The sequence below is a fragment of the Thermobia domestica genome, chromosome 13, assembly GCF_964235325.1.
Source record: "Thermobia domestica chromosome 13, izTheDome1.hap1.1, whole genome shotgun sequence".
NCBI classification, from domain to species: Eukaryota; Metazoa; Arthropoda; class Insecta; order Zygentoma; family Lepismatidae; genus Thermobia; species Thermobia domestica.
Genome location: NC_137466.1, coordinates 105,956,677 through 105,981,992, shown reverse-complemented (window position 1 = coordinate 105,981,992; position 25,316 = coordinate 105,956,677). Strand labels below are relative to the sequence as shown.

At 37.6% G+C, this 25,316-nt stretch overlaps 1 protein-coding gene across 2 annotated transcripts in view; it reads left to right on the top strand.

The window, feature by feature from the left end:
- Window positions 1-21,069, top strand: part of nsl1 (non-specific lethal 1) — a 192,548-nt gene extending 171,479 nt beyond the window's left edge. For both annotated transcript variants that reach the window (XM_081736215.1, XM_081736216.1), the window contains 3 exons: window positions 3,865-4,097; window positions 9,479-9,631; window positions 19,057-21,069. In XM_081736215.1, coding sequence (XP_081592341.1) covers window positions 3,865-4,097; window positions 9,479-9,631; window positions 19,057-19,203 — 533 coding nt within the window. In that variant the 3' untranslated portion in view covers window positions 19,204-21,069. The remainder of the gene's footprint in view (window positions 1-3,864; window positions 4,098-9,478; window positions 9,632-19,056) is intronic.
- The last annotated feature ends 4,247 nt before the right edge of the window (window positions 21,070-25,316 follow it).

Here is a 25,316-nt window from a genome sequence, read left to right as displayed (position 1 = left end):
TATCAGAAGATACTGGGTGAAGTAGAATGGTGTATAACTCGTCTGAACTACACGCACCGGGGAGCAACTTCCACCTTGCATATTTCAAATACTTCTCACGAGCGTGCAATTGCAGAAAACAACGGCAATGGTACTTATTTACCACTCCTGACCCAAATGCTATGTTGATGTATTTCGCAGCAAGATCCTGTTCAACAACGTACTATCTTTTGTGTATACCAGCCTGTTTTCTGTACATGTACACTCATGACCAAAATTGTTGTCGCATCTTTATAAATATGTTGTTGTAGGAATATAATTTGATAACGAATTCGCCGGGTATTTCTTATGATGTTAGTATGTGTATAATCGGCAGAGACATGTATGTGGCAAATTTCATGTCAAAAGAGCAGTAAATAAGAACAATAAATCGAAAATAAAACTTCCTTATGCATTTAGCAACATTTGGTTCACTCATTCTAATGTTCGTATTTATAATTCTTTTCCCTATGAAATTTACCACAAATATACATTTTTCTATGATACACATAGTGTCAGTATTAGAAGTACCCTGCAAAATCATTATCAAATTGTATTCTTACAAGAAGGCTGTTATAGATATGCGACAGTCATTTTGGACATGAGTATACATAACTATTGACGTACTCATGATCTCGACCTATCAGTTGATTACATTGCAAAGTGTGGTTTCCTTTCAGACGTAAAATCAGGTATAAATTTCAATCGCACCAACCTAATATATTAGGAGCCCAACCTAATGTTTGCTTCCACGTACCTCTACCTTCAACGTACAACAAAAATAGCCAATCAAAAATAAAATTTGAAACGACTTTTGCGGAAAAAAAATTATCTTATAAGCGGTTAAATGACGACTCTTGGATGCAAGCATGTTTACCTGTTGGCTTGGGTGGTCTTGGTATTTAACGAGCTGTGGATATGGCTATTCCTACATTCTTAGTGTCATACCATGTTTCTCTGCGTTTATTTTGAAGCTCTCCTTCCACAGGGTTATTGTTTGGACCCAGATGGTTCAGTTCAGGAAGGCTCTAATAAGTGGACAAGCTTAGCAGATAAAAACCTCCCAGAAATTAGCAAAAAGTGTTATGTCATCTTGGTATACACCAATTGCATCTCAGTTACATAATCATCTGTTAATATCTGTTGTGGTTCCGCAAGATAAAGCCAGGCTCCTTGCTGCCTCATCTCCCGAAGTGGATGCATGGTTGATAGCGATACCTTCTCCGCCTTTAGGCCTTCATTTGTCAAATGAAAGCTTTCGAATTGCTGTTGTCTTACATTCAGGCTTAGCTGTTTGTGAACCTCATCGCTATCCAGCTTGTGGAGATGAGGTTAACCAATGTGGCCTGCACGGCCTTTCATGCATGAAGAGCGCTGGTAGATTCGCCCGACACTCCTCCGTTAATGATGTAATACTACGAGCTCTTAGCACAGCTGGAATTCCTTCAATACGGGAACCTTCTGGTTGCTGTTGTACTGATGGAAAGCGACCTGATGGGATGACACTGGTTCCATGGATGAGAGGTAAATGTTTATTGTGGGACTTCACATGCGCTCATTCAAATCTCCCTCTGTCAGTAATGAATCTGGAGCTGTTGCCAATCACAGAGAAGCTGAAAAGCAAAGAAAATACAGCCACCTTCTCGAAAGTTTTGTTTTCACTCCAATCGCTGTTGAAACTAGTGGTGCTTGGGGTGCAAGAAGTCTTGAATTCATTAGGGAGGTAGGAAGACGCATTTCTTGTGTTTCCGGCGAAGTTCGTTCCACATCTTATCTAATACAGCGCATATCTGTTTCTATTCAACGTGGTAACGTCTCGTCGGTCCTTGGCACTTTACCTCCTGGAAAGGAACTGGATGAGGTGTTTATACTCCTTTAAGAATAGTTTTTTATATATTTTAATCCCTGGACAATAGTTTTTCTTTGACCTTATATTTAAATTGTAATTTATATGAATGCAGTGTAATTATATCATTTCGGTTTTGTTTAATAATTCATTGTTATAATTGTGTGTGGAATTAGTGCAATTGTTGTGACATTTTTATGAAAGCAATAATAAATATGTCAATAGTCATTTAGGATTATCAGACAAGTTTTTCCCGTATTCATACGGCAATTTTTCTTTTTTCTTAAATCTGCCTTTAGGGAGGACCTTTAACTTTTCTTCCGCAATTTTGTTAGTACGATTTCTTGCCTCATAGCATCCTCTCCCTTTTAAGCTTTAGTGTTCTTCATATATGAAGTCTCAGATGTATAGAGGATTCGAAAATGTTTTTGTATTCTATCACTGCAGACAATTCTGATGGATTCGGAGTTGTATGTCAGATTATTGTAAAATAATTATTTATACAAGGTGTGTACGAAAGTATGTGTCATTTTCCGGTAACTCCCACAGTTTTCAGTTTTCTACGTACATTCATGTCCAAAATTATTGTCGCGTGTCTATAAATATGTTGTTGTAGGAATATAATTTGATAACGAATTCGTCCGGTATTTCTTATAACGTTTGTATGTGTATAATCGGCAAAGGCAAGTATGTGGCAAATTTCATGTCAAAAGAGCAATAAATAAGAACAAAGTCAATCCATTCTAAGTGATCAAGCATGTGCCGCTCGACCATCTCCAAAGAATCTAATTTTTTCATGAATGTTTATCCTTTTATATCGGGGTACTTCAAAACCACAATTTTTTTTTTTTTTTTTTTTTAACACCCCATGGCGACGCAGCGGCTGCCGCCATTTTGCGCTTTTTCGATTTTAGGCGTTTACATTGTTTTGAATATCTCAGCATGTATTTGTCCTACCAAATTGAAAATTGTTAGACGTCTCCAACTCGTGCAGAGCTACAACTAGATTTCGTAACATTTTTCCTTAAAACCACTTGAAGGAAAGAAATCAAGGCCTACAGTAGCAACATTATTGGACATTGAAAACATGTTTGGGAAAAGGAAAGAGCTAACGTAGAGGTCTGAATTTGTGTATGCATGTAGTCCGGGGTGATAAGTTATCACAGTAATCACAGAAAAAAATTACCATGGTATTTTATATTTGCAAATAATAATAATAATAATATCTATGAGTGTGCCGCAAGTTGAAAAAGGTTGGGAAACACTGGTCTATATGTATGTTCTCTTTTAATGTGTTATATAATTTTTTTTCTCTATTGTATACTCATATCAATATGTTATCATTTTAGTCTCATGACTGGGTGTACTTTGTTTGAGATGTTACTTGAGATTATAATTATTTTTTTCTCATTTTGATTTTTATTGTATGTTCATCTGTAATAGCCATTGCATGTTGTTTTGCATGTTTCATTTTTATGTTATGTTTAAATGTAAGCGCCATATATTTGTATAATCTCTCTTGGGGGCACTTTGTGGCTGTAGCTGTTTGTCCCTAATAAACATTTCAACATCATTATTATTATTATTATTATTTCGTTGGTGAGTATGTTAGAAACTAACATAGTTATAAACTTGAAATTTTGTACAGTTAACCTTTGAAGTCCAAAGTTAATTTGAGTGTAATTACCGAATTATCAAATCATACACATAACGTAGCAATGCACTGTCTTTCAGGGCACAAGCTGCCACATCTATATTCCTGTGCTAGTGAGTACAGTCGATTGTTTGAATTGCTTTGGTCACATCTGTCATCACGTCCCAAATGATGCGTGTGTCAGTATTGCAAAGTACGGCTGAACCTTGTGGTGTATAAATCTCCAAAATAGATTATCGACTCATTGTTAATTAAATCTTTAACTTTAGTTCAAACTGGTTACAGAGGCAAAATAAACATTATCTTAGTTTCGTATCGATTGTGAATTCTTGTTTTCTGTTTTCAGATCCTTTATCCCCGAACATGTTAGATAGCCAAGGAGATACAGGGTCTCCTCTGACATCTCCTCCTGCCACACCTCTGTCCATTTCGGGAGAAGTATCTTCCCAATCTCAGGGCTTAGTTAAGGAAACCTCCAGACGACGAACAACTTCACAGTCTAGGAGCAGAGAGAAGGAAAAGGAAAAAGAAAAAGAGAAAGAGGAGGTTCGTTGTACTACACCAGATAACTTAGAAGAAGTAAGTAAAATCAGTAGTTTTCAGGTAAACATTCCAAGTATCAGTTATTTGATACCTTTGATTTTACTAGAAAGAGAAAGAGAAAGTAATCAGTCACACAAAATATCCAGTTTCCAGTGCTTGCACATGATTGACCAATAAACAGTGCTGGGCATTGAAATGATGATCAAGTCCGATTCCAACGGTGTACAAGTAAGTTTAAGAAAAGTATTGGGTGACAAATTAAAAGGGGGAAAAATACTGTATGGTATTTCAGATTAACCAGAGTACCTAAAATATATATCCGTAGACGTGTTGCAGCCAATTATGACATCAGTTATAGGGCGGGGAGATTTGCTTAGTGGTTTTCAAATCCCCTGGGTTTTCTCATTTAGGTTTTTAAAGTTGGAGAGATTTGGCTGGTGTGTGTCAAGAAAACCCGAGGTTTTTGCCCCCTTGGTTTTGGTAAAAAACACCAGCAAAACACCAGTGGTTTTTCGTCTGGAGAGTTAAATGTCTCTGGGTTTTTAAAAATGGAGATATTTGGTCTACAGTGAAAAACCCCAAGGTTTAAATACCTAGCACTTTACTGGGGGAAATTTATCCTACTGGTAGCAGTGTTTTTACAGGTATTGATTACATTACGCATTCTCCGCACAGGCACTTTTCAACGAGTTGGTGGTGATTTGGTAAATGTGCATCGCACAACTGCAGGAAAAATATTTTACAGTGTAACTTGAATTATAGCTAGAAGAAGGCCCCAGTTCATAAAAATACCTGCAGGAACAGAAGTGCCTGTAGTGAAACTGAAGTTATATGAGGACTCACAATTCTCTGGTGTAATTGGAGCAATTGATTGCACGCATATTCCAGTTCTGTCACCCTCTGGTCCAACTGCAGAGTTGTACAGAAACAGGAAAGGGGTACATAGTATCGGGAATACACAGCTACTTTGTGATTCTAATATGAAAATATGAAATATCGTTGCACGTTGGCCTGGCTCCACCAATGATTTAACAGTTTGGAGGAATTGTTCCCTAGAGTCATAGCCGAAGAAAGAAACCTTCCTGGATTATTAATAGCTGACGGTGGTTGTGCTAGTACAAGCTACATGTTAACGCCTATTCCAAATCCTAAAAACGCTGCAGAAGAAAGATATAACCATGCTCACAGGAAAGCAAGAAACGTTCGCTGGGTTCTATTCGATTAGACAGACAGGGAAAATAATACTTTTCAGTCACATGCACAGCAAGTCGGTGGATTTCAAGAAAAACCCTGGGTATTTCACACCACGGTTGATAATAAGCAAATCTCTTCACTAAAAAACCCTGGGTTTTCGCAAAAATACCTCGGGGGCAAATACCTAGTGTTTTACTAAAAACCAGAGGTTATTTTCCCCACAGCAAATCTCCCCGCCCATAGTGATGGTTTTATATATTTTATCACATTGTGAGAAAGTTTATAAGAAATAAATTCATACAAATAGCATTTGCTTGAAAATAGCGTATTTTATGGCAGTCTTACTTCAATACAGTTTTTTAAGTGTATTTTTGCATTTTGTGAGGACTTTGTAATATTGTATTATATATGTAAAAGAAAAGGAAAATAAAATACATTTAAAAAAAATCATAAGAATAATTCCAGAACTAGTGAGGATGCACGTTTTATATATATATATATATATATATATGATAGATAGATAGATAGATATAAAGAGCGATTATGGTTATGGAATTTCTGTGGAGCTTTAGAAGATCCCAGGAAAAGCTTTTGATTTGAACCTGTATGAACCCTGATTAATGTAATAAATTATACGAGTAGCTCTTCGGCAGTTTCATCGACAGTCACCCTCGTGCACTAGGATGTCGATGGCTGTCCTGTGCGATCCTCTTGAATGACACTCACGCTCACCTGCCTCACCACTGCTTTATCATTTGCATTTTGTAACTTAAAGACCATAAACACGTACGAGCCACCTGTAAATTCTGGACATAACGATTTACGTGTCTATTCATACTGCACTTCCGTCCCTATACTGTATTGCAATGCACCACCATCTGCTGTTACTGTCGGACACGCTTTTTGGCAGATGTTTCCTCATACTTTTACACCGTCACCAGCTGTAACAAAACAACAGTTAATGGAAAGATACGATATTCACTATACGTACTATATGATAACATTGGAAACATTACATTACCATCCAGTGCGCAGAAAAAAAAAAAATCTCGGGCTGTTCGTCGTATGTATCAAGTCATATTTGGTATAGTATAGGCTTTAATATGATGGTGAATTTGTAAATATGTGGCGTGTTGGATACTATGTATGCATTGTGTGTGTGTTTTTATTGTTCTACAAATGCAACAGATTCTGATTCTGCATATCGTTATCATTCGCTGTATTAAATCCGGTGAGTGCAAATTGAGATGTGCTGGACCAAACTTCTCAGAGAACGAAGTAGTAATTCTAATTTTCCAAATACTCTCTTCTTGGATGGATAGCAATCAGTAGTAGCAATAATTAGAACTTCACATTTCTTACTATCACTTTTCAAGTTAATTGTTTTTTAAAATATACAGTATAGGCGTCTCTCACAGTTTACAGTATGTTAAGAGTATTTCAGAAGCTTTTTATAAATCCTTTTGTGTAATAATCAATTGCTCTTGCTAGGCTTAAAAATACTGTAATTATATGTGATGTTCATGTATTTGCAGAACTATACATCTTATGTATTTCTATTGTTTCGGAAACTATATTTATTTGTTAGGATTTTGTTTATTTTATAAGAGCAAAGTCTCTCTTTTTGACTCATTTTTTCAATAACTTAAAGGTTCTCGGAATTGAAATGTTAAAAAATGCATTCACAAACTATGCAGAAATTACTCCGGGTGGGAGAGGGGTAGATGATGATCTGAATATATATATATATATCGCACACAAGGATGAAACATTGTTAAAACAATGCTACATGATGAAAATGAATCCGCCCTGATTGTTGGACAAAAAATAGAAGATCGTTTGTGCATGAGTGTGCACAGGGTACGAGCAAACCATATTAAGTCGCCTAGATTCGAAGTGGAGTCAATTCGTGAAGATCAAATTTTTTGACGCTGGTTTGAAGTTTTGCGTTCGTTTGCGGAAATTAGCATGGAACCATACAAATTGTTGCAGTAGTCATGTGGTAATGATGATCTGCCATAATCCACAGCACTTTGATGGTTCAAGGAATTTAAGGAGGGCAGTGTTTCAACAACAAAGCAAGGCGTTTCCAGCACAATAGTAAATGAAACCGTGATTAATACAGCTGCCGTCATTGTTCGTGAAGACAGACGAATAACAATTTACAAATTTTCAGACGTGTTACATACTTCCTATGGTAGGACGTTTTCGATTCTACATGATCACTTGAGCATGAAACGCGTTTGTGTAAGATAGGTCCCAAGATGAGTGACTCCTGAACAGAAGATTATGTGAGTGGAAGAGTGTAGGGAACTTCAGCGTCTGATTGTAGAGCATGGAGATGTATACTTGAATTCCATTATTACAGGTGATGAGACTTGGCTTCAGTATTACGACCCAGAAAGCCAGCAGGCCAGCTCTTGAAAATCACTTGATTCTTTAACGCCAAAGAAGGCGAAAGTTGTTTGGTCAGCAGAAAAGTGATAATCATTTTGTTCTTCGACTCGTGGAATGATGTACCAACATGAAGTCCCTTTACATACGACAGTTACTGACAAATATTACTTTTTTTTGGGTGGGGGGAGGGTGCGTTCTTGCTAAACATATCAACGAAAACTATTATAACTACATCCTTCTGGTTGGCGCTTTTACCACGACAATGCATTCCCTCACCTCTGCAACGTTGTTTCTCACGTTTGACCCGCAGAAGCATTTTATCCTCCATACTCTCCAAATATAGCTTCCTGTAACTTTTTGTTATCTACCTCTGTGTGAAAAAGGAGCTAAGAGGAAGCGTTTCAATTCGATTGCCATCGTGAAGATGTCAAAGGGCTGTTTCTAGCACGTGTTCCAGGACTTGTAGACACATTGGGCAGTCAACAGAGACTACTCAAGACCCCCATAGCAGAACATGTCGCGATCTGCGATGTGATCGCAGAAAATCTGCCGCGCCTGTGCAGAAGAATTGCCAGAGGAAAAATAAATAGCTAGCAGAAAAGCATAAAAACATGCCTGCTATGTGTAGGTGTCTTCTTAAATGCACGGACGACTCGCATAAATATAGGTTTTTTTTACGTCGCGTAAAGTTTATTTGTAATATCACAAGTGTTTCTTCTGCAGAAAATTTTTGCAGAATTCCTGCAGAAAATTTTTTACATACAAAAGCTCATCGCAGAAAGACGAAGAAAGTTCTGCCATCGGGATCAAGACTACACCAAACTAGATCCAGCGTAGTGTGTTAACCACCCGGTGTGGCCTTCCTCAGCAAATCCATTAGTAGCTGTCATAATTCTGACAGTATGTGAGGAAGTGTGTACACCCATTTGTTTCGAGATTAGGGAGAACATAGTGTCAAAGAAGGTCGGAAACACGTAAGGAATAAGGAATTGTCTTAACGACTTAACTTTATGAGGAGAGGGAAATAAAATTTCATTCTAAAATGTGATTCATAGAAATGGTTCCTGCACACCACTAGATATGTTACAGGATAAAAGGATCCAAACTAAGAAACCAGTGTTACAATGAATTCTGGATACTAGAAAACGTGCGAGAGCAGATACAGATTAATTGAAGATTCGAAACTAAACTTTGAATCTGAGGACTAGTGTAATTTCATTGAATGAGCAGAAGGCCACTGTATAAACTACCATGTACCGAGCTCATAAATTTATATTAAGGTGCAAGAAGCAATTAAATAGTAATTTTATGCTGGACCTCTTTTGATTTTCCCCTTCACTCTTGTCACGGGACTGGCGTGTAAGATTGGTAGCGGAAAAAAAAAGTAACTATTAGAAATTATCTGAATAAAAGTAATGGGCCACCTGAAGAGAATGATTAAGAGTGATGAGACTGCAGAACTCTTTTCAAATGGTCGACAGGCAACTTTTGTTTTTACGGACATTTATACTGCAATAATGTGAACGTAACATAAAATGTCTCAATTTTTCCTCGTGAACATAGTCAAAAAGAGGGCACAGTTTGTTACTTATACACACTCATAGCACGCTAGAGTATTTTTCCCAGAACTTGAAAATTCATGCTTCCAAGTACTAGCCAGATCTTTTTGCAATTAGTTTTTACACTGACTTCTCACCAAATGTAAAAAAGTACTCGCCACTGGCGAGTAGGCGAGTGTGTTTTTCAAGCCTTGATTATTCCCAAACATTAGATAATCCCATGTCTATTATTGATAAATCTAATTGTGACATTTTTTTTATTTTCAGCAGTCCATTCCTCCATATGAGACGCGTACTTTCCCCTTGTCAGAAGAAGTGTATGACGAAATGCTGAAGACGATGCCAGCAGATCATCCCTTTCCGCCTTTGAAAGTACCAAAGACAGAAGAATCAACCAAAGATAATATAAATGAAATGATGGTATGTTCAAGTTATAAGTTTCAGTATATTTTTTTTCTTCGTGTGCAATCAAATGTGATGCACTGTGGTGAGCTTTACGATTACTTTTCTTATTTCTTTCTTTCCTAAAGGGCACTATAGATAGGCGAAAGAGCATCTCCACCCAATGCATTATTGACTCCCTACTTTTTTGACCGGTGAGTACTAGGGTCGATATAGGTATGTAGAGAACCGGTAGGCTCTGTAGGTCCGAATACGCTGGTTTCAGTGTCGCAAAGTAAGGTGTATTCGAACAGGAGTTGCAAACCGATCGACTGTCCCGACAGTGTTGTAGTCACTTCTCGGGTCACCGTGCGCACTGGAGAGGCTTCCGGTGGAGATGTTTGGGTCTGTTCACATCTCCTGACTATGCTACGTAATTCTATGCCGCACACTACCTATGAAACCACAGAGTTCGAGCAGGATCCTCACAAGAAATGACGAAAACCGGCCCACAAGCATAGCTTGTTTACTTGTGGGGGCGCATATCTCCAGTGACCAACGGGCCCCTTGGGCATTGTGGGTATGGGGAGAACGGGAAGACACACTTGTTTCCGAAATGGAAACCCTGGTGTCACATTTGAAGTTGTTCCAGTGCCGGAGCTCAAAACGGGCAGCCACTGCAGTGACATTGCGGTTTGCATATTTGGAAACTAACGTGTCTACACGTTCTCCCCATACCCACATTGCCCGTCGGTCATCGGAGATACGCGCCTCCACAATTAAACAATACGTGCTTCTTGGCTGGTTCTCGTCACTTTTTATGAGGATCCTGCTGGATCTCTGTGGTTTCATGGGTACTGCGCGGCATAGAATTACGCAGCAGAGTCAGGAGATGTGAACAGACCCAAACATCTCCACCGGAAGCCTCTCCAGTGGCGCACGGTGACCCGAGAAGTGACTACAACACTATTGGAACTGTTGATCGGTCTTTCGACTCCTGTTCAAACACACCTCATTGCGATATCCAAACCAACGTATTCAGGGCCTACAGAGCCTACCGGTTCACTATGTACCCATATCGACCCTGGTACTCATCGGTCAAGTCACTGGAGATACCCTTTTGACATTTCACAGTATTCTAAGTTTTGCTGGGTGTAGTCGGACTTTTATACAAGGGAAAACAAATTCGAGTATCTTCTAAACCGTAGGATTGGCTAGGAAAAATAATAGGGAAAGAAAGTTTTTTCTTTCTTTCCTTACTAAAAGCTTCAAAGAAGGAGTACGTTAGAGATAAGGCACATATCAAGGGAATTTTCTCAGAAATACTGTTTGTTTTTTAAACACCAATGTACAAGTGATTTAAAATTATAACCCTGTTATCATGCTATTGATACGTCCCCAGTCTTTTATTTTATCATCAGGAAATACTGAATATTAAATTGTTGTTTCCAGACTGGTATTTGTAGACAATACATTAATGTTTCTGAGCTGTCTTATGTGCATTTAAACTCTTAGCAAGAAGATTCAGTGAATGTTGGTATAGCTTAATCATTGTTTTCTCAAATCTTAATTGCAAGCCTATGTATACAAAGAAAGTATCGAGAGTTCATTTTTCAAGAAATACTTCATTCTTAGAAAACATGTTTTCAAAATTATCTGAAACTTTAATATTGAAGTAAAATAAGACGAAAGCTTTCAATAAACAAGAAATGTGTGTGTTGCTTTAAATAGCCTGTACACGTTATGACTTTTTTTCCGTCTCATTTTATTTCATCCTTTTAACTCCAAACGTTTGTAATTTGTAAGCTCTGGAAGTACTATCTAAATGTTCAAGAAATCTCAATTAAATGGTGTCTGTTTCATAAACGATGCTACCACAAGAAAACGTTTTCCTACTTATTTTTATATCTTTTCAATGATGATCTTGTTTATAAAATTTTCGTGTGAACCCCACGTGCACCCTAGGCCTGTTTGTGATTTATAAGCACTGGCCTTTCTGTAACACTTGTTGTGTGTGCCTGTTTATATAAATGATATTAAGTTTTTAATTTAACGTCCTACGATCTTTAGGCTGAAGAAGACTGGTGATAAATGAAAATAAGTAATAATAAAATCATTTGTGAAATGAGAATGTAATAGGAAACGAGAGAGCCCAGGGTAATAACTACGAGAGGCATTTGATTGAAGGAAATTCACGAGGCTGGCTACATTGAGGAACGATGCTTCGTCGTATGCAACGTTGCTGGATGATAGATTTCAAATGGGGCAGAACATCATTGTCTCATGAGACTCGTGCAGATCGCACAAAAGCATAACAACAATTTGCAGTTTGAAGACGACTTTCTAACTATTGTGCATGATATCGTACTCTGAGCTTTCGGTTCATAACAGGGGTTATCCTCAAATGGAAGTCCCAGTTACTTGTACAGCGTCTTTCGGGTTATGTCTATATAGCTGAAATTGCATCTGACTTAAAACTAAAGGAATTAAGCTATTGGAAAACGAGTTTGCAAACAAACTATACAATTCAAGAATACATAACTAATATGAGCTTGGTAATGACTCAATTCAAATAGGACCAAAAGTGGCGTGTCGGATTTAAGTAGTCTTTTGGACCACTCGGATGTATGGATGTTTTAAACAGTAAACCCGGTGTTAAAATTTGAGGTCGATTCCTAAGTTTACGAAGTCAGCCATTACTGAACTAACAGATAACACAGCTGTGCAATTAAAAAAAAAAAAAAAAAAAAAAAAAAAAAAAGTTCCGAAGATTTTGGTTTGGGTGGCGTTTTCTTATAATTTCGGGGCGCTGATTACGAATATAACATCAATTTTCCCCCATCACGTCACGTTTTGTGGAAATGGGGAGGTATGTTTATATCAATACGTACAAACTACATAATATAGAATAATAATATATATTGTTCATGTACATACAGTCGTTTCAAAATTACAGAAGTAACTAAATACACAAATGCAAACAAACACCATAATTTACTCAGATACAATTAATCATACAAAAGCCTACTACTTAAGAAACAATTTCCTTCGTTTTGGCATTTTTCCAGGAGTTGCAATGCCTGTATTCTCCCTAATCAGCAGCCAACAATAGTCAGCCATCATATCAATGGTCCAACCACTTTGATACCTTTTCAATATCCTTTGATTCCTGATTAAAGCGTTCATTGTGTTCTTTAGTTTAGACATCAAGATTGTGTGGGATATTTTCGAAATGTGCATGTAAAAAGTGTAGTTTGACACTCATATTACACCTAAGATTTCTAAGATCTTGGAGCAACTCTTCTACAATACGTTCTAATCAAGACTTCTTGTATTACCCAGGAAGTTCTTCACAACATTCTGAAGCTTTGCCATGCTTTCTTCTCCATTTAGGTCATGGTAATCTCAAAACGTGGGTCGTTGATAAGTTTTTTCTTATCTGTGGATCAGTAAATACACCAGCTGTGGGTTTTTCGATACTCATAGTACTAAACACGTTGCATGTGTACTTAGAACACTTAACGTCCTTATTTAGCCCTTTGGGGAACCTATGATCCAGTTTGGACGTGGACGTTTTTCATGGTACATTGCGTTATTTCTATTCTATTTGAGCTTTTTTTTTTTTTAAAGAGGCATTGTAGAAGACATTACGTATGGTTTCAGACCGTCCTGCTTCCAGACATAGGAGGTGATGACGTCATAATCTTAAAATATATTTTTTCCCTTATTAAGCCTATGTTCATTATTTTTTGGCGGGCTTATTTTTGAACGTAGAAGATTGAAATTTTGCACAAACATTCAGTCCACCGAGCAGTATTTACCAGATTTTTTGTTCCGATGTCAGTGTTCAAACAGGGGGGAAACCAGAGGGGCAAAGGGTTAAAAAAAAAAAAAGGATATTTTTACCGCAAAAATCCCGTTTTTCGTCATTTTCCCGCCTCACATACATGATGGAGACACGTGAGTCATACCGTCTGAAAGGCAGTTCTATTCTGAAGAGAATGATGGGCGAAACATGACCCTAGGGTAATTAGGGATGTCTCAGGAAATTTTTTTCCCTGAGACGGTGTTTTGCGGTAATTTGGGGCATTGTGGGAATTCCTGATAAAATTTCTCCCGCCCTTACTATTTAAGATAGAAACTTGAAATTTGGTACACACATTTAGTTTACCAAGTACTATTTATCAGATTTTTTGGAGGTCTCTACGTTCACACAGGGGGGCCCAAAGTTGGACAAAAAAAATTTTCCCTTCGACATCAATTTTTCCTCTCCTGGTATATGGTATGGGCATGCAAGTGATAGCATTCGAAAGCCAGCTCTATTCTGAAGAGAATGAGGTATGAACCATGATCCTAGGATAAATAGTGACGATGCAGTAACTGCTTGACTGAAAGTCTAAAAAATAGCCCAAAATGCCAGGATCCGGAAAGGGTTAGAGCACGAATTAACTGTGTCATGATGCCTAACTTGATATGCAGAAAAGGGAATGAAATTTTTGAACGCCTCACGAGTAATTCATGTTCAACGTTCTTCACGCCAGGTGACGGAGATTTTCGGAATGCCATTCTTTTCGAACTCATTGTTCACCCTTTATACGACCGTCCCATTGGCAGAGATAACAAGGATGTTTGTTGTAACAAGTCCCTGCAAGGAGGCCTATAACTTTAAAATCGCCACACAGAAGCCATTTGTGTTCTTTTTAGTTCACAAATCTAACAAACACTTAACATTTTCGTATGTCTCTTTCATATGAATAGAATATGCAACAGGAATAGAGCCAAGGATATCGCCATTGTTAAGTAAGACGCCTTTCAAACTTGATTTCGATGAATCGATAAAAAGTCTCCAATCAGATGCATTGTAAGTCACACCAAACCATTCTATAAGTCCTGGTACGTCACGGTAGTAAACCACTGATCCATGTTCAACAGAAAAAGAAATGATCTCATGTTTTCTGTCTGTATCAAGAGAAAGTAGTGCCAGGTAAAAGTCGACATCGTAGGACTCGCCCATAGCAAAATTGATGTCAATTTTCTAGCAATTACTAGAATATATTCATGTTTTCTATTAGTTTTCACATGGACATAAGTAATTTTTCCACTAAACCATGATCTTTAAATATGTCGAATTCTCAAAAAACCTGACGTGATAGAAAAAAACTGATCACATATTTGAAATCAGTGTAAATATCCAGTTCAGAAACTGTTAGTCTGAAAACATCACAATGCATGCAGAGCAGTGTAAGCAGCGTGAACATTAATTTATAATTGTTACTTTTGCATGCAAAGTTACTTAGTGCGAGCTGTGAATAAAGAAATACTTTCTACATATGACGTCCGGAGTTCACACTTTGGAAATATTAAAGTTCACTGACTCGAGTGGCATAGCAGGCTTCTTTTGTAACATGGTTCATATTTCAAGTTTGAGAGCTTCACGTGAGGGCGCGGCTTCATCTCCAGTGGTCTGTCTGCCGTTCGAGCTTTTCTTCTGTTGTTAGAAGTCATGATATGACAATGACTCAAACGAATCAAAGCGACATCATCTCGAGAAAAATTGTTCTTTGAATTGAGATCGAATTCCTGTTTCTGTGAAAATCAACTTGAAGTTCGTGCCCTGTGTTCGAAACACATTCTTGTCCTGACTTAGTGACTCGTGTATTTTCGTGTATTACATGGAAAGAGCAAATATCCAGTCTTTCTCTCTTCAGACCTTAAATCCAACTCTCCGAAAAATCATTTGTGTTATAATAGCGTGGATGCGAATCAGTAATGCTTTTATCAGCATTCTAATCGATCGAGAGTGTGAACTTCGATGGAAATTTTTGTATTCACTAGAGCTTGCTGATTCTGTCCCTTAAAGGTTGGAATTACATATTAAGAAATACATATTAGTTTTTTTTTCTAACATAACGATCGATTCTTTTAAAATTAAGACAGCGAATAAGCCAAACCGATGTTGGAAAAATTGCAAGTAGCTTAAATACATAACTTGTGCTTATTTGAATCCTTGTAGACAACATCGTTTGTTGGTTATTGGCTAAGTTTTCTTAATTGGGTTTCTAAACTGCACAAATAAAAATTCTCAATGTCCATACATACGACAGTACATCGTTGTGAATTCTCCATGTGACTTATCAAAATAATATTCTAGGGTGTGAAAATATCAACAGAGCATGTACCCGCTCGGTGTGTTTCGTGAAATCTCATAGTCGGTCAGAAACGACACTGTATTCAGCTTTCAGAGGCTCACTTGGCCCGTATTCTTGCTGACACAAATGAACTTAGTGAATCGTCTATTCACCTAGGATAAGACATGGGTACATCTTTTCGACCCGCCGGAAACCAACAATACCGAAGCAATTGAAACGTTGCACATCGTATCATCTAAGAATTTAGGTGTGGGACTTCAGAAGGAAAGGTGATGGCATCCGTTTTCTGGAATGCACAGATAAAGCTGTTGTGAGAGTTCATTAAGAAAGACCAAACGTTCAGCTCGGTCATTATTGAAATTGCGGCAGTTACCGAAAAGAGCCCTGACAAACTGGAAAATAGTGTAATCTTCCAAGACAATGCGTCGTGTCACCCTCCAGCAAATCCACATGGTACACGATATTTATTGATTTTAAGTTTACATTTTTAAACTAAACTAATAACAGAAAACTTTTGAAGTAGTTATACTTTACATTTATCATAAATGATTACACATATGACATTGCTTTCATTATTAAAGCAGGGGCATCTGAACGTCCGTTTTGATTTGGCGGTGTGTTTACGTCTACTATTAGAATAAAATTTAACACGCTTTTGTAAGTTAAGCGATTTAAATAGGTCACGAGGTAAGCCTTAAAAGAAGAGCAATGTTGGTTTTGCACTAAAAAGTTTTGACAAAATCAAAAAGGGTCCAAAGGGGAGATCAGATTTGCCTGCACCAGGTAAATTATTCTTTATACAGTGAAATCTGTTTATGTTGGCCCCGTCGGTTCCATCGATAGGTGGCCAACTTAGACAGGTCGCCAACTTACAGATAATAAGCGTGATTGGTGTGATTTTAAAAGAGGACTTCTAGTATTACTTTATTGTAAAATTTTGATAAGCAGTGGCACGACAGCTACTTATAAATAATGTGTATACAAAGGTTGTTCAAAAAGTTTTGCACAGTGGTTTTTTTTGTGTTTGTTTGTTGTTATTGTTATTGCAGGAGGAGAATGAATTTTTTTTGTGAACATACTTAGAACATTTAGCTATACACTGAGCCTACTCAATGTAGCCTCCATGAGCTGTGACGCATCTGGCCCAACGTTCTTTCCATGGTGTAAATGCACTTTGGTAAAATTCTGGGGATTGACTTCTACACTCGCTTGACACAGGAAATAAGGTCTTTCTCACTATCAAATGTTTTACCGCGCAGTTAGACCTTCAGACGTATTTTGCTCTCAGGTTCGGACAAAAACAACCATGTTTCATCGTGGGTAATGACGCCGTGAAAACACTGTTTCTACTCTTCAGTAAAGGTCGTCATGAGACCCTCGCTCACATCCTTCCTCATCTTTTTTCATTTCTCTTGTCAGTAATCTAGGCACCCAACGTGCACAGATTTTTCTGTACCCTAGTGACTGTACCACTGATAACCACACTACCCAATGACAAACCAGTCATTTGAGCAAGCTGTCGTGTCGTCACACAACTGTCATTTTGGATGATTTGATTAATTGTCCCCTTATTCACATCACTCACTACCGTCGATGGTCTACCGCATCGTGGATTGTCCAGTAGAGAGAAATCACCTTCTTTAAATCTCTGCAACCACCGCTGGATACTGCTGCGATCCAATGTGTCCTTCCCATAAACAGGGAGCAACTTCCTGTGAATCGGTGTGGCAGAGTCATCGCCGGTCTTGAAGAGGAACTCCATCACCGACCGTTGTCGCAACCTGACATCTACTTCACGGTCCATTATTGCTCACCTGTAAATAAAAGAAAATACTTTTATATACCAATTTATAGCTAAATGTTCCAAGTATGTTCACAAAAAATTTCATTCTCCTCCTGCAACAAATAAAAAAAATTAGAGACCACTGTGCAAAACTTTTTGAACACAGTTTGTAGAGTAATCATAAAAATATACAGTACTAGAAAATATTACTATAGTATGTTTAATATATATGCGTACCTTTCTCTTCCTAAAAACTAGTCTGGTACACTGGATTATTCGGATTGAAAACACAATAACACAAACAACTATGAAATACAAGTGTATGTACGCAGTTCATCGAAATTAATATTATAGCACACTGAGTTATTCAGATTGAAAACAAGAAAAGTTGTTATAAATTGAGAAATTCACATGCAATTTATATTACTTCTTTTCAGTTGTTACTGAATGGTGGTTCATTCTAGACATATTTATTTATTTATTTATTGGCGGGGGGGGGGGGGCAGATATGCACATTCTAATATTGTAGTTAACTACCTCTTGTTAATGAGCTACAAATGTTTCCCTCGGAGCAAAAGATGTTTTGAGAAAATCTTGAGGGAATTCATATTTCAAAACCTCCGCTACCTTTTGACAAACCGTCAGGTGCCAATAGTTGACAATTGAGATGGTTAGTTTTAACCTTGAAAATTTTCCGGAATCATTAAAGCCCGCCACTAATGAGAGGAGCTGATATAGCTAATGGTTTTACCAAAACAGACAGGTAAACAAATACGTACAACCATTTCCTGAATTCCTGTACGCGCTTTTTCATATTCAAATCTTCTTTCATCACCCCTTTATCAGGGTAGTGTTCTGTCCATTGACCTCCAAGAGCAAATCGCGGGAATCCATGCTTCTTTTCTCCAGTCACAAATACAGACCATCTGCCTCTCATATGGGAATACGAAAGAGTCAAGGAAAATAACAAAACGGTATTTTGCGTGGCCAAGATACGCAGGTAAATTTATCATTATCATCATGGGATAAGCATTGCTTCAGTGTGGCCAACTTCCAAGATAGATAGGTGGCCAACTTACGGAGTAGTAAGTAATGAATGTTTTATGGGAAAGTGCAGATTCAAGACGAACTAGGCCAAGATAGGCAGGTAGCCAACTTAGAGAGGTGGCCAAGTTGACGGGATTTACTGTATATATAAAATAGATGCTGTTATAAAACTAACAAACGTGAACATTACATTAAAATGAACAATGTGGAAAACCAAGAGCTCTTGAGAAACATTTTATCCTACAAAAGCATTGATGGTTTTAACGCACGGGCAAAATCCTCCCCATTCACCCACCCACCCAATGGGATTTTTAGGGTTAAAGAGGTAAGTTTTTAAGATTTTTCCATTGTTTTGCATATCTGTATATTTTGAATATTTCAGTTGTTAGGCATTCTTAAAGATTCGAATTACATATGTGTGGAGATCACATGTAAAATTAAAGATCATTTTAACTAGTTTGAAACGAGTTAATTTCATATTGCAGGAAAGCTTCCCCGAGTCCCCATATACGGATAGTACGGAGTCTGCGGTTGGGGATGAAGATCCAAACGATCCCGAATGGACCATAGAAGGCGGAGAAGAGAAGGAGAAGGCGAAAGCTGGCATTGTGCTCAAACTCGCGAAAAGATAGGAAAATCAAGCGAGATCACGAGAGTGAAATTGGGTCTGATGGATAAAGTCATGTGAATAAAATGCATACACGATGTAATAGATCAGCATGTATGGCCAATGTGGTTAATTTTTACCAAAGCCGCATGCTGTTTTACATCTCATGCACACGTGATAATGCCTTGAATTTTAAAGAATTATGATAGATACAAATGCGTCCATGTTTTGCTGCCAGTAATTAAAATATGAGTCGCAAATTCAGGGGTGAAACACAATCTTACGTATAACACTCCTGTTAGTAGGAAGACAGAAGGAACTTGAATTATAGAAGTTGTGGTATATTCTAGATTCTGATGCACTGTACTGGTGTATACTTCTGTTCAAATGTTGCAAGCAATTATAATGTCAACAGTTGTGTCAGCCTGTTGGAAGAAATAAAGGGTAAAATAATTTACATTCTTCAGCTGAGTACCTGAAGTCCTTAACCAAACATGTTCCTGTTAATAATAATTTCCACCAGAGGTCCAGTGCTATCATTCAGTCTCCTAATATAAAGCCTATAAGTTTAGAATATAGACCAACTGTTGACAGAAAATGCTGCTTATGTTAAATGTTCATGTACTCTTTATAAGAGCAAAGGTATTGTCTCACATGCTTGGAATACCGTAACTGTAGGCAAACCATTCCATGGTAGTGTGAGGATGTCCCCTTGAAACGTAGTGTACATGTAGTATTTAAACTCCAGAAACAGAAAAAGGAGACTGATTTACTGGTTGGTACGTTTGTGTATGTATGAGCATCATATGTATGTATGTGGATTTCAGAATGCGTGTGTGATGTATGTTTGTAAGGTATTGACTTGTATGAAGTAAAGCAGCAATGTGTAAGAACATTAAAAAAGAAAAAAAAAAAATGGAAATAATACATTAGAACTGCACTCACTAACAAGTGAGTAGCTAGAAGTAGATTTTGTATGTATTTCTCCAGCACTAATACGCTTATAAGAGCTTTTCCTTAAAAACAAAAAAAATGTTAATGCTGTAAGTTGAATAAATTTGTTTTATTTGGAGTATCACAAACATACATTGTTTTCATGTTCCTTTACGTTGTGTAAATTGACATTTAAACCTTCATTATTCATTTTTACATTTATCACTGTTCAGAGTTGTTTCGAAACATAATTATGTTTAATTTTAAAACTACTACTACTGTTTTGCATGATTTAAGATTCTGATTCTCATATTACGTGAATGGCAGTCCGTATTTAAAAGATTATACATAAATATATATATATATATAAATAAAACTGTCCATTTTATTGACTTCGTATTCAGCATTAATAATGGTAATGGTGATTCATACAAAATCCAAGGAATTGCATTACACATAGAACTATTCATGTTATCATTTATCATCCGATGTAACAGTTTGCAGTGGAACAAGAATTAATTCGTGTAAATATATTTTAGTCAACCTTTCTTTGTACAGTTGGACCTGTCAAAGTTGGTCCCGCAAAAAAGAATCAGTCTTTAATATATAAAGAAAAGTAGCAAGTTTGTGATTCTCCTTGGTTCTCTGCTGTTTTGCAGAAAGGAGCTAGTGAAAAAAGTAAAAGTGTTAGTATGAACTGGAAGTTGTAGGTTGCTGCTAGTGAGTTTTATTGTAGATTTTTTTTTTCTGCGTAGAGCAGAGAAAGACCAGGTGCTGGAAAAACTGACACCTATTTCATTGGAAGGGTTTGTCATTGTATTACCCAGCTTCATAATTTTCGTCAATGTAAATCACTTTCAGTTCTTGTGTAAATTTATTCCTTCTAGCACTTAGTGCAGTGGAAAAATATGAAAAATTAAAATATTAAAAAAACGAAAAAATACACAGATTCACTTAATGACTGTGGTTTTCTTTATTCGATTCCTTAACTTGTTTTCTGTACGCTTTATGTTGACATAACAGTGTGTTTATTTATCATTTTGTTTCGAAAATATGCATTTCTGGTCTTGAAGGTATATAACGATGTAATAATCTACACAGATCTTACAGTTTATATTTTTCTGTTATTACAACGTAGAAATTCAACTCAGTCCTACAGTTGAGATAAGTGGTAAACTTAACACATTTGTCAAGGACAATCTTGATTGATTTAAATCAGATTTTCTAAAAAGAAATCCATTATGTAAATCACGAAACTTGAAATAAAGAGCTCCCTCATGGCTATGTAGTTAGTGTACATGCCTTTGGCGCTGGATAGCATCTTGATTCGATCCCCGTTGAGAGCTCTTTGTTTCAAATCTTACCCTAAACTTGAAATCCATATCATAGCCTTGCTGCTTAAAGGGACGCTCAATTCTATTGCAAATTAAAGCTTTTACCCGGAAGTTGAAAGGTGCTCCGAATTAAATTGTCGCAGTTGGGAAGGCAAGAAAATACAAGGTAAGACATCAAATTTTTAGAAAAATAAATTATCAATGTAGAATGAAATTGTAATGCATTTCCGTTGCTGAATTGTTAAATTTTGACTTTTTAAAAAAGTCACATGTGACATCGTGTCTTACATCACTCCTGAAAATAATATTGGCTGTTACATGGAAGGGAAAAGAGAATATAAATTATTTTTAAATAACATTTACATGAATATTGCCATTGATAATCAGTACTTAAAATTGTCTCTTGATTTAATCTCAACTCCTACCAAGTATGCTTTGTAGTGGATAAACACCATGTGCGTTTGTTTCCTCGGGGTTTTCCCATTTTCTCCAGCTTTCTTCATTCATCAACTTCACCACCGGCCCTTAACTTCGGTGCATAATTTTAGAATATATATATATATAAAAAGGACAACTCAATAATCTAAAAAAGACTTCCTTAATCTTACTGCAAAGTCGGCTTAAATCAATCCCAAAATTTTCTCGCGGTCATCAGTTGTTACATGGAAGTGAACAGCTAGGTTTTAGAAATTTGCCAAAACCGAATGAAGCTGCGTCTTCGTCTGTCATTTTTCCAAGATGATGACCATAGCACATGTTGGACTATGTGAACTTTTAATATGTTGATGAAGGTAATTAGAACCACTTTAATTAGGTAAATATTCATTATTATGTGTACAATCGATGCCTAATTCTACTGGCGTATGAATAAATATGTATACAGTAACGGCTTTTTTTTCTCATTAACGTGGCATAAAACTCAATAATTACAGTTACACAGAATATTTTTAGGAAAACTTCTCTAGAATTGTTGAGTTCTTTTAACACGTTCGCTCCTGTATCCGACCCTGATCGGATTTAATTGACGTATTTTGCAGATCATGTCAGACTAAAATCGGCTTTGAGTACGTGCGAAGGTTTTATGTTTTAAGTAGTTCTTCATAGTTCGTTCTAGCTCCCAAGAGATGGAGATTAATGTTCTTCCTATTAAGTAGCCACATATCTTTCAATGTTTATTTTCCATTCTTTAAGGTCTATTTTCTAAATATTCTGCCTCCAGATGACGTAACTTAGATACATAGCTCGATTAAATGATTGTGGGAGGCTCAATGGTAGATCGCTTACCTCTGGTGCCTGGTTTGATCCCCGTCCAAGTAAGTTTGCGCTGAAGAACATCCTGTCCATGGGTTTACTCGGGGTATTCCTGTTCCACATTATTATTTCCACCAATTCTTTCATCATTCACTTGCTTTAATCATCCGTTTCCTTTAGACTAAGAGGCACAATCGTGGGACGTGAAAGTGAATGATTTGTTTTTTCATGAGATGATAACACCACCTTTAGCTCCCACACGAGCCGCTTGTGTTCCTGGCGGGAGCTCATGTGGTTCGGATTCCATAATAATCAGTAGGTCCTCGTCTCATGTAGCCTTGCTGCTGAATGGAACGATAAAGATTTTAATCAACTCACCTCAATGAGCCGCATGTGGCATTTCGAATATTTCACAAGCATTCCCGGGATCATCTCAGACTTTGATCCATAGATCTTTCAAGAAAGTACCGTCATCGCCTCCACTTCGTCCTAATGACAAAACGAAAGAACATACTTTGGTGATATTTCCTCCCATAAAAAGAGAAGAAACCCCACAATACGTATAGTGTGTGTTAGGAAGAAACAATCAGTGAAACGAATTGTGTTGCAGAAAATTTGGTATACCTCTTCACCCTGAAAGGTTTGACACTAGATATCACGCTCAAATAATACTAGATTATTATCTCAGGCAATGACACCAGTCTCTGCGTAACTGAAGGAGGAGGGACGTTCACATATAAGTGTTTCATAGTCACATATTGTCTTAACAACATTTGTCAAGTGAAGCATCGACCACTATTCCACCCCCAGGATCGGCGATCCTGAATTGGAGGTATGTTCAAAATTTCATTATATATATAGTATAGAAGTAAAATCAGTTTTCAATTGAGATTTTAATTAGGAGTGACAGGCATTGAGAAAGGCTGATCTGGACAGATATCTTGCGTAACTGCTGATTGCTGGTAGTTAACGTGGTAATACAGATGGATTCACTTTGTGCAACTGTACCGCGTATGCGCAGTCCATCGCCGGGAGATTGCCACGAGGCAAGCAACAGTATTTCGTTAGTCACGCTGTAAAGCAGTGTCGTTGAGCATAATCTAATGTTGCCGAAACTCAACAGATTCTGGGAGGGGTTAATCGTAACCTTATCCGAGGGTACGTTCACGACGTCACGTATCGTAGAAATTCGTAAAGTGCGTAATTTTCGTATAGATCGTGACAGTGTGAATCGTATTATACGGAAATATGCGACACAAGAGTCATGGGTCCATCACATCGTTGTGAGCAGCTAGAAACCATCCCGTGAGAAGGACCCCGCTCCTATTTCGTGTCGTTCGATGTATGGCGACGTCCGAAAATTACCATGCAGAGTGTGCGATGGCCAGCGAATGCCACACACCGCGGGCGACAATCAACCGCACCTTTCATAGGAATTTACGCTTTACGGTCGTTCGCAAGAGTAGTGTGCACGTCCTGAAACCATAACATGTGGCCGAGCGAAAAAGGAACTACAGGAAGCTGTATGAACTCCATCTCGCGATGATAGGTGGAGGTTTGTTGTTACCCTTTATGAGGCGTGGATTTACTTCACAAACTGTTGTAAAGTTCGTGCCATTACATGCAGACCTGTTGACGCAAGGACGAAGCACTTTCTTCCGCCAACGTGCAGTGTTTCCCAAACATGTTCATGATAGTGGCCTGTTTGTCATACAGAGGCAAGCTGTGTCTGAAAGGTGAAGCAAAACGTCAAAATCAATGATGCGTACTATCAGATTTATGTCCTAACTGAAAAGTACCAGTATGTAATCCCAGCGTTGTACGGATAAAGCGTGAACCAGGTTGAACTGTACCAAGACAAGGCATCCCTGGAAGTCTATTCGGCAATTCCCTTCTCTGACATCCCTATGAAAAGTTATTATGCTAATTCAATGGACTGTCGTGCTTTCGGACTCCTCAAGTGGTGCCAGTTCTATCGTCCAGTCATCACAATCGTCGGTTTGGGAACGCTTCTAAAGGGGAGAGGAATGCAGCCCATGGTCCAGCTGCAACGCAGTCTTCTGCAATGGAAACCCCGATGCTGGGCAATGGTCAGTATAGGTGGCCAGCAGGTCGAACGCAACCGTTGGTGAAAATATAGCATTTCCTAGGTAAGTGGCATCTTCAAATTCGGCTTAATATAATAGCATCCTCAGTAGATTACATATTCAGTGTGAAAACGAATTAATGATGTAATAATTCAATAATGGAATTATTATTAACTGTAGTTGCACCACAGGGGATGTGAGAGGATAACACTGAATGTGTATACAGTGCCTGGTGGTTATTAATTGAGCAGCGGCCGAGATGAACTTTAGACTAAACTAGATAAGAAGGTAGATAATATCATGCAATTCGATGCGATGACATACCAAATAAGCTTCTCCTGCAATCTATAGATACATTTCCGAAATTAAACTACCTACGTACACTCATATCCAAAATGATTGTCGCATATCTAAAGCTCTTGTAAGAATATAATTTGATAATGATTGTGCAGGGTACTTTTAACACTGATACTATGTGTATAATCGGGAAATGTATATTTGAGGTAAATTTCATAGGAAAAGAATTATAAATG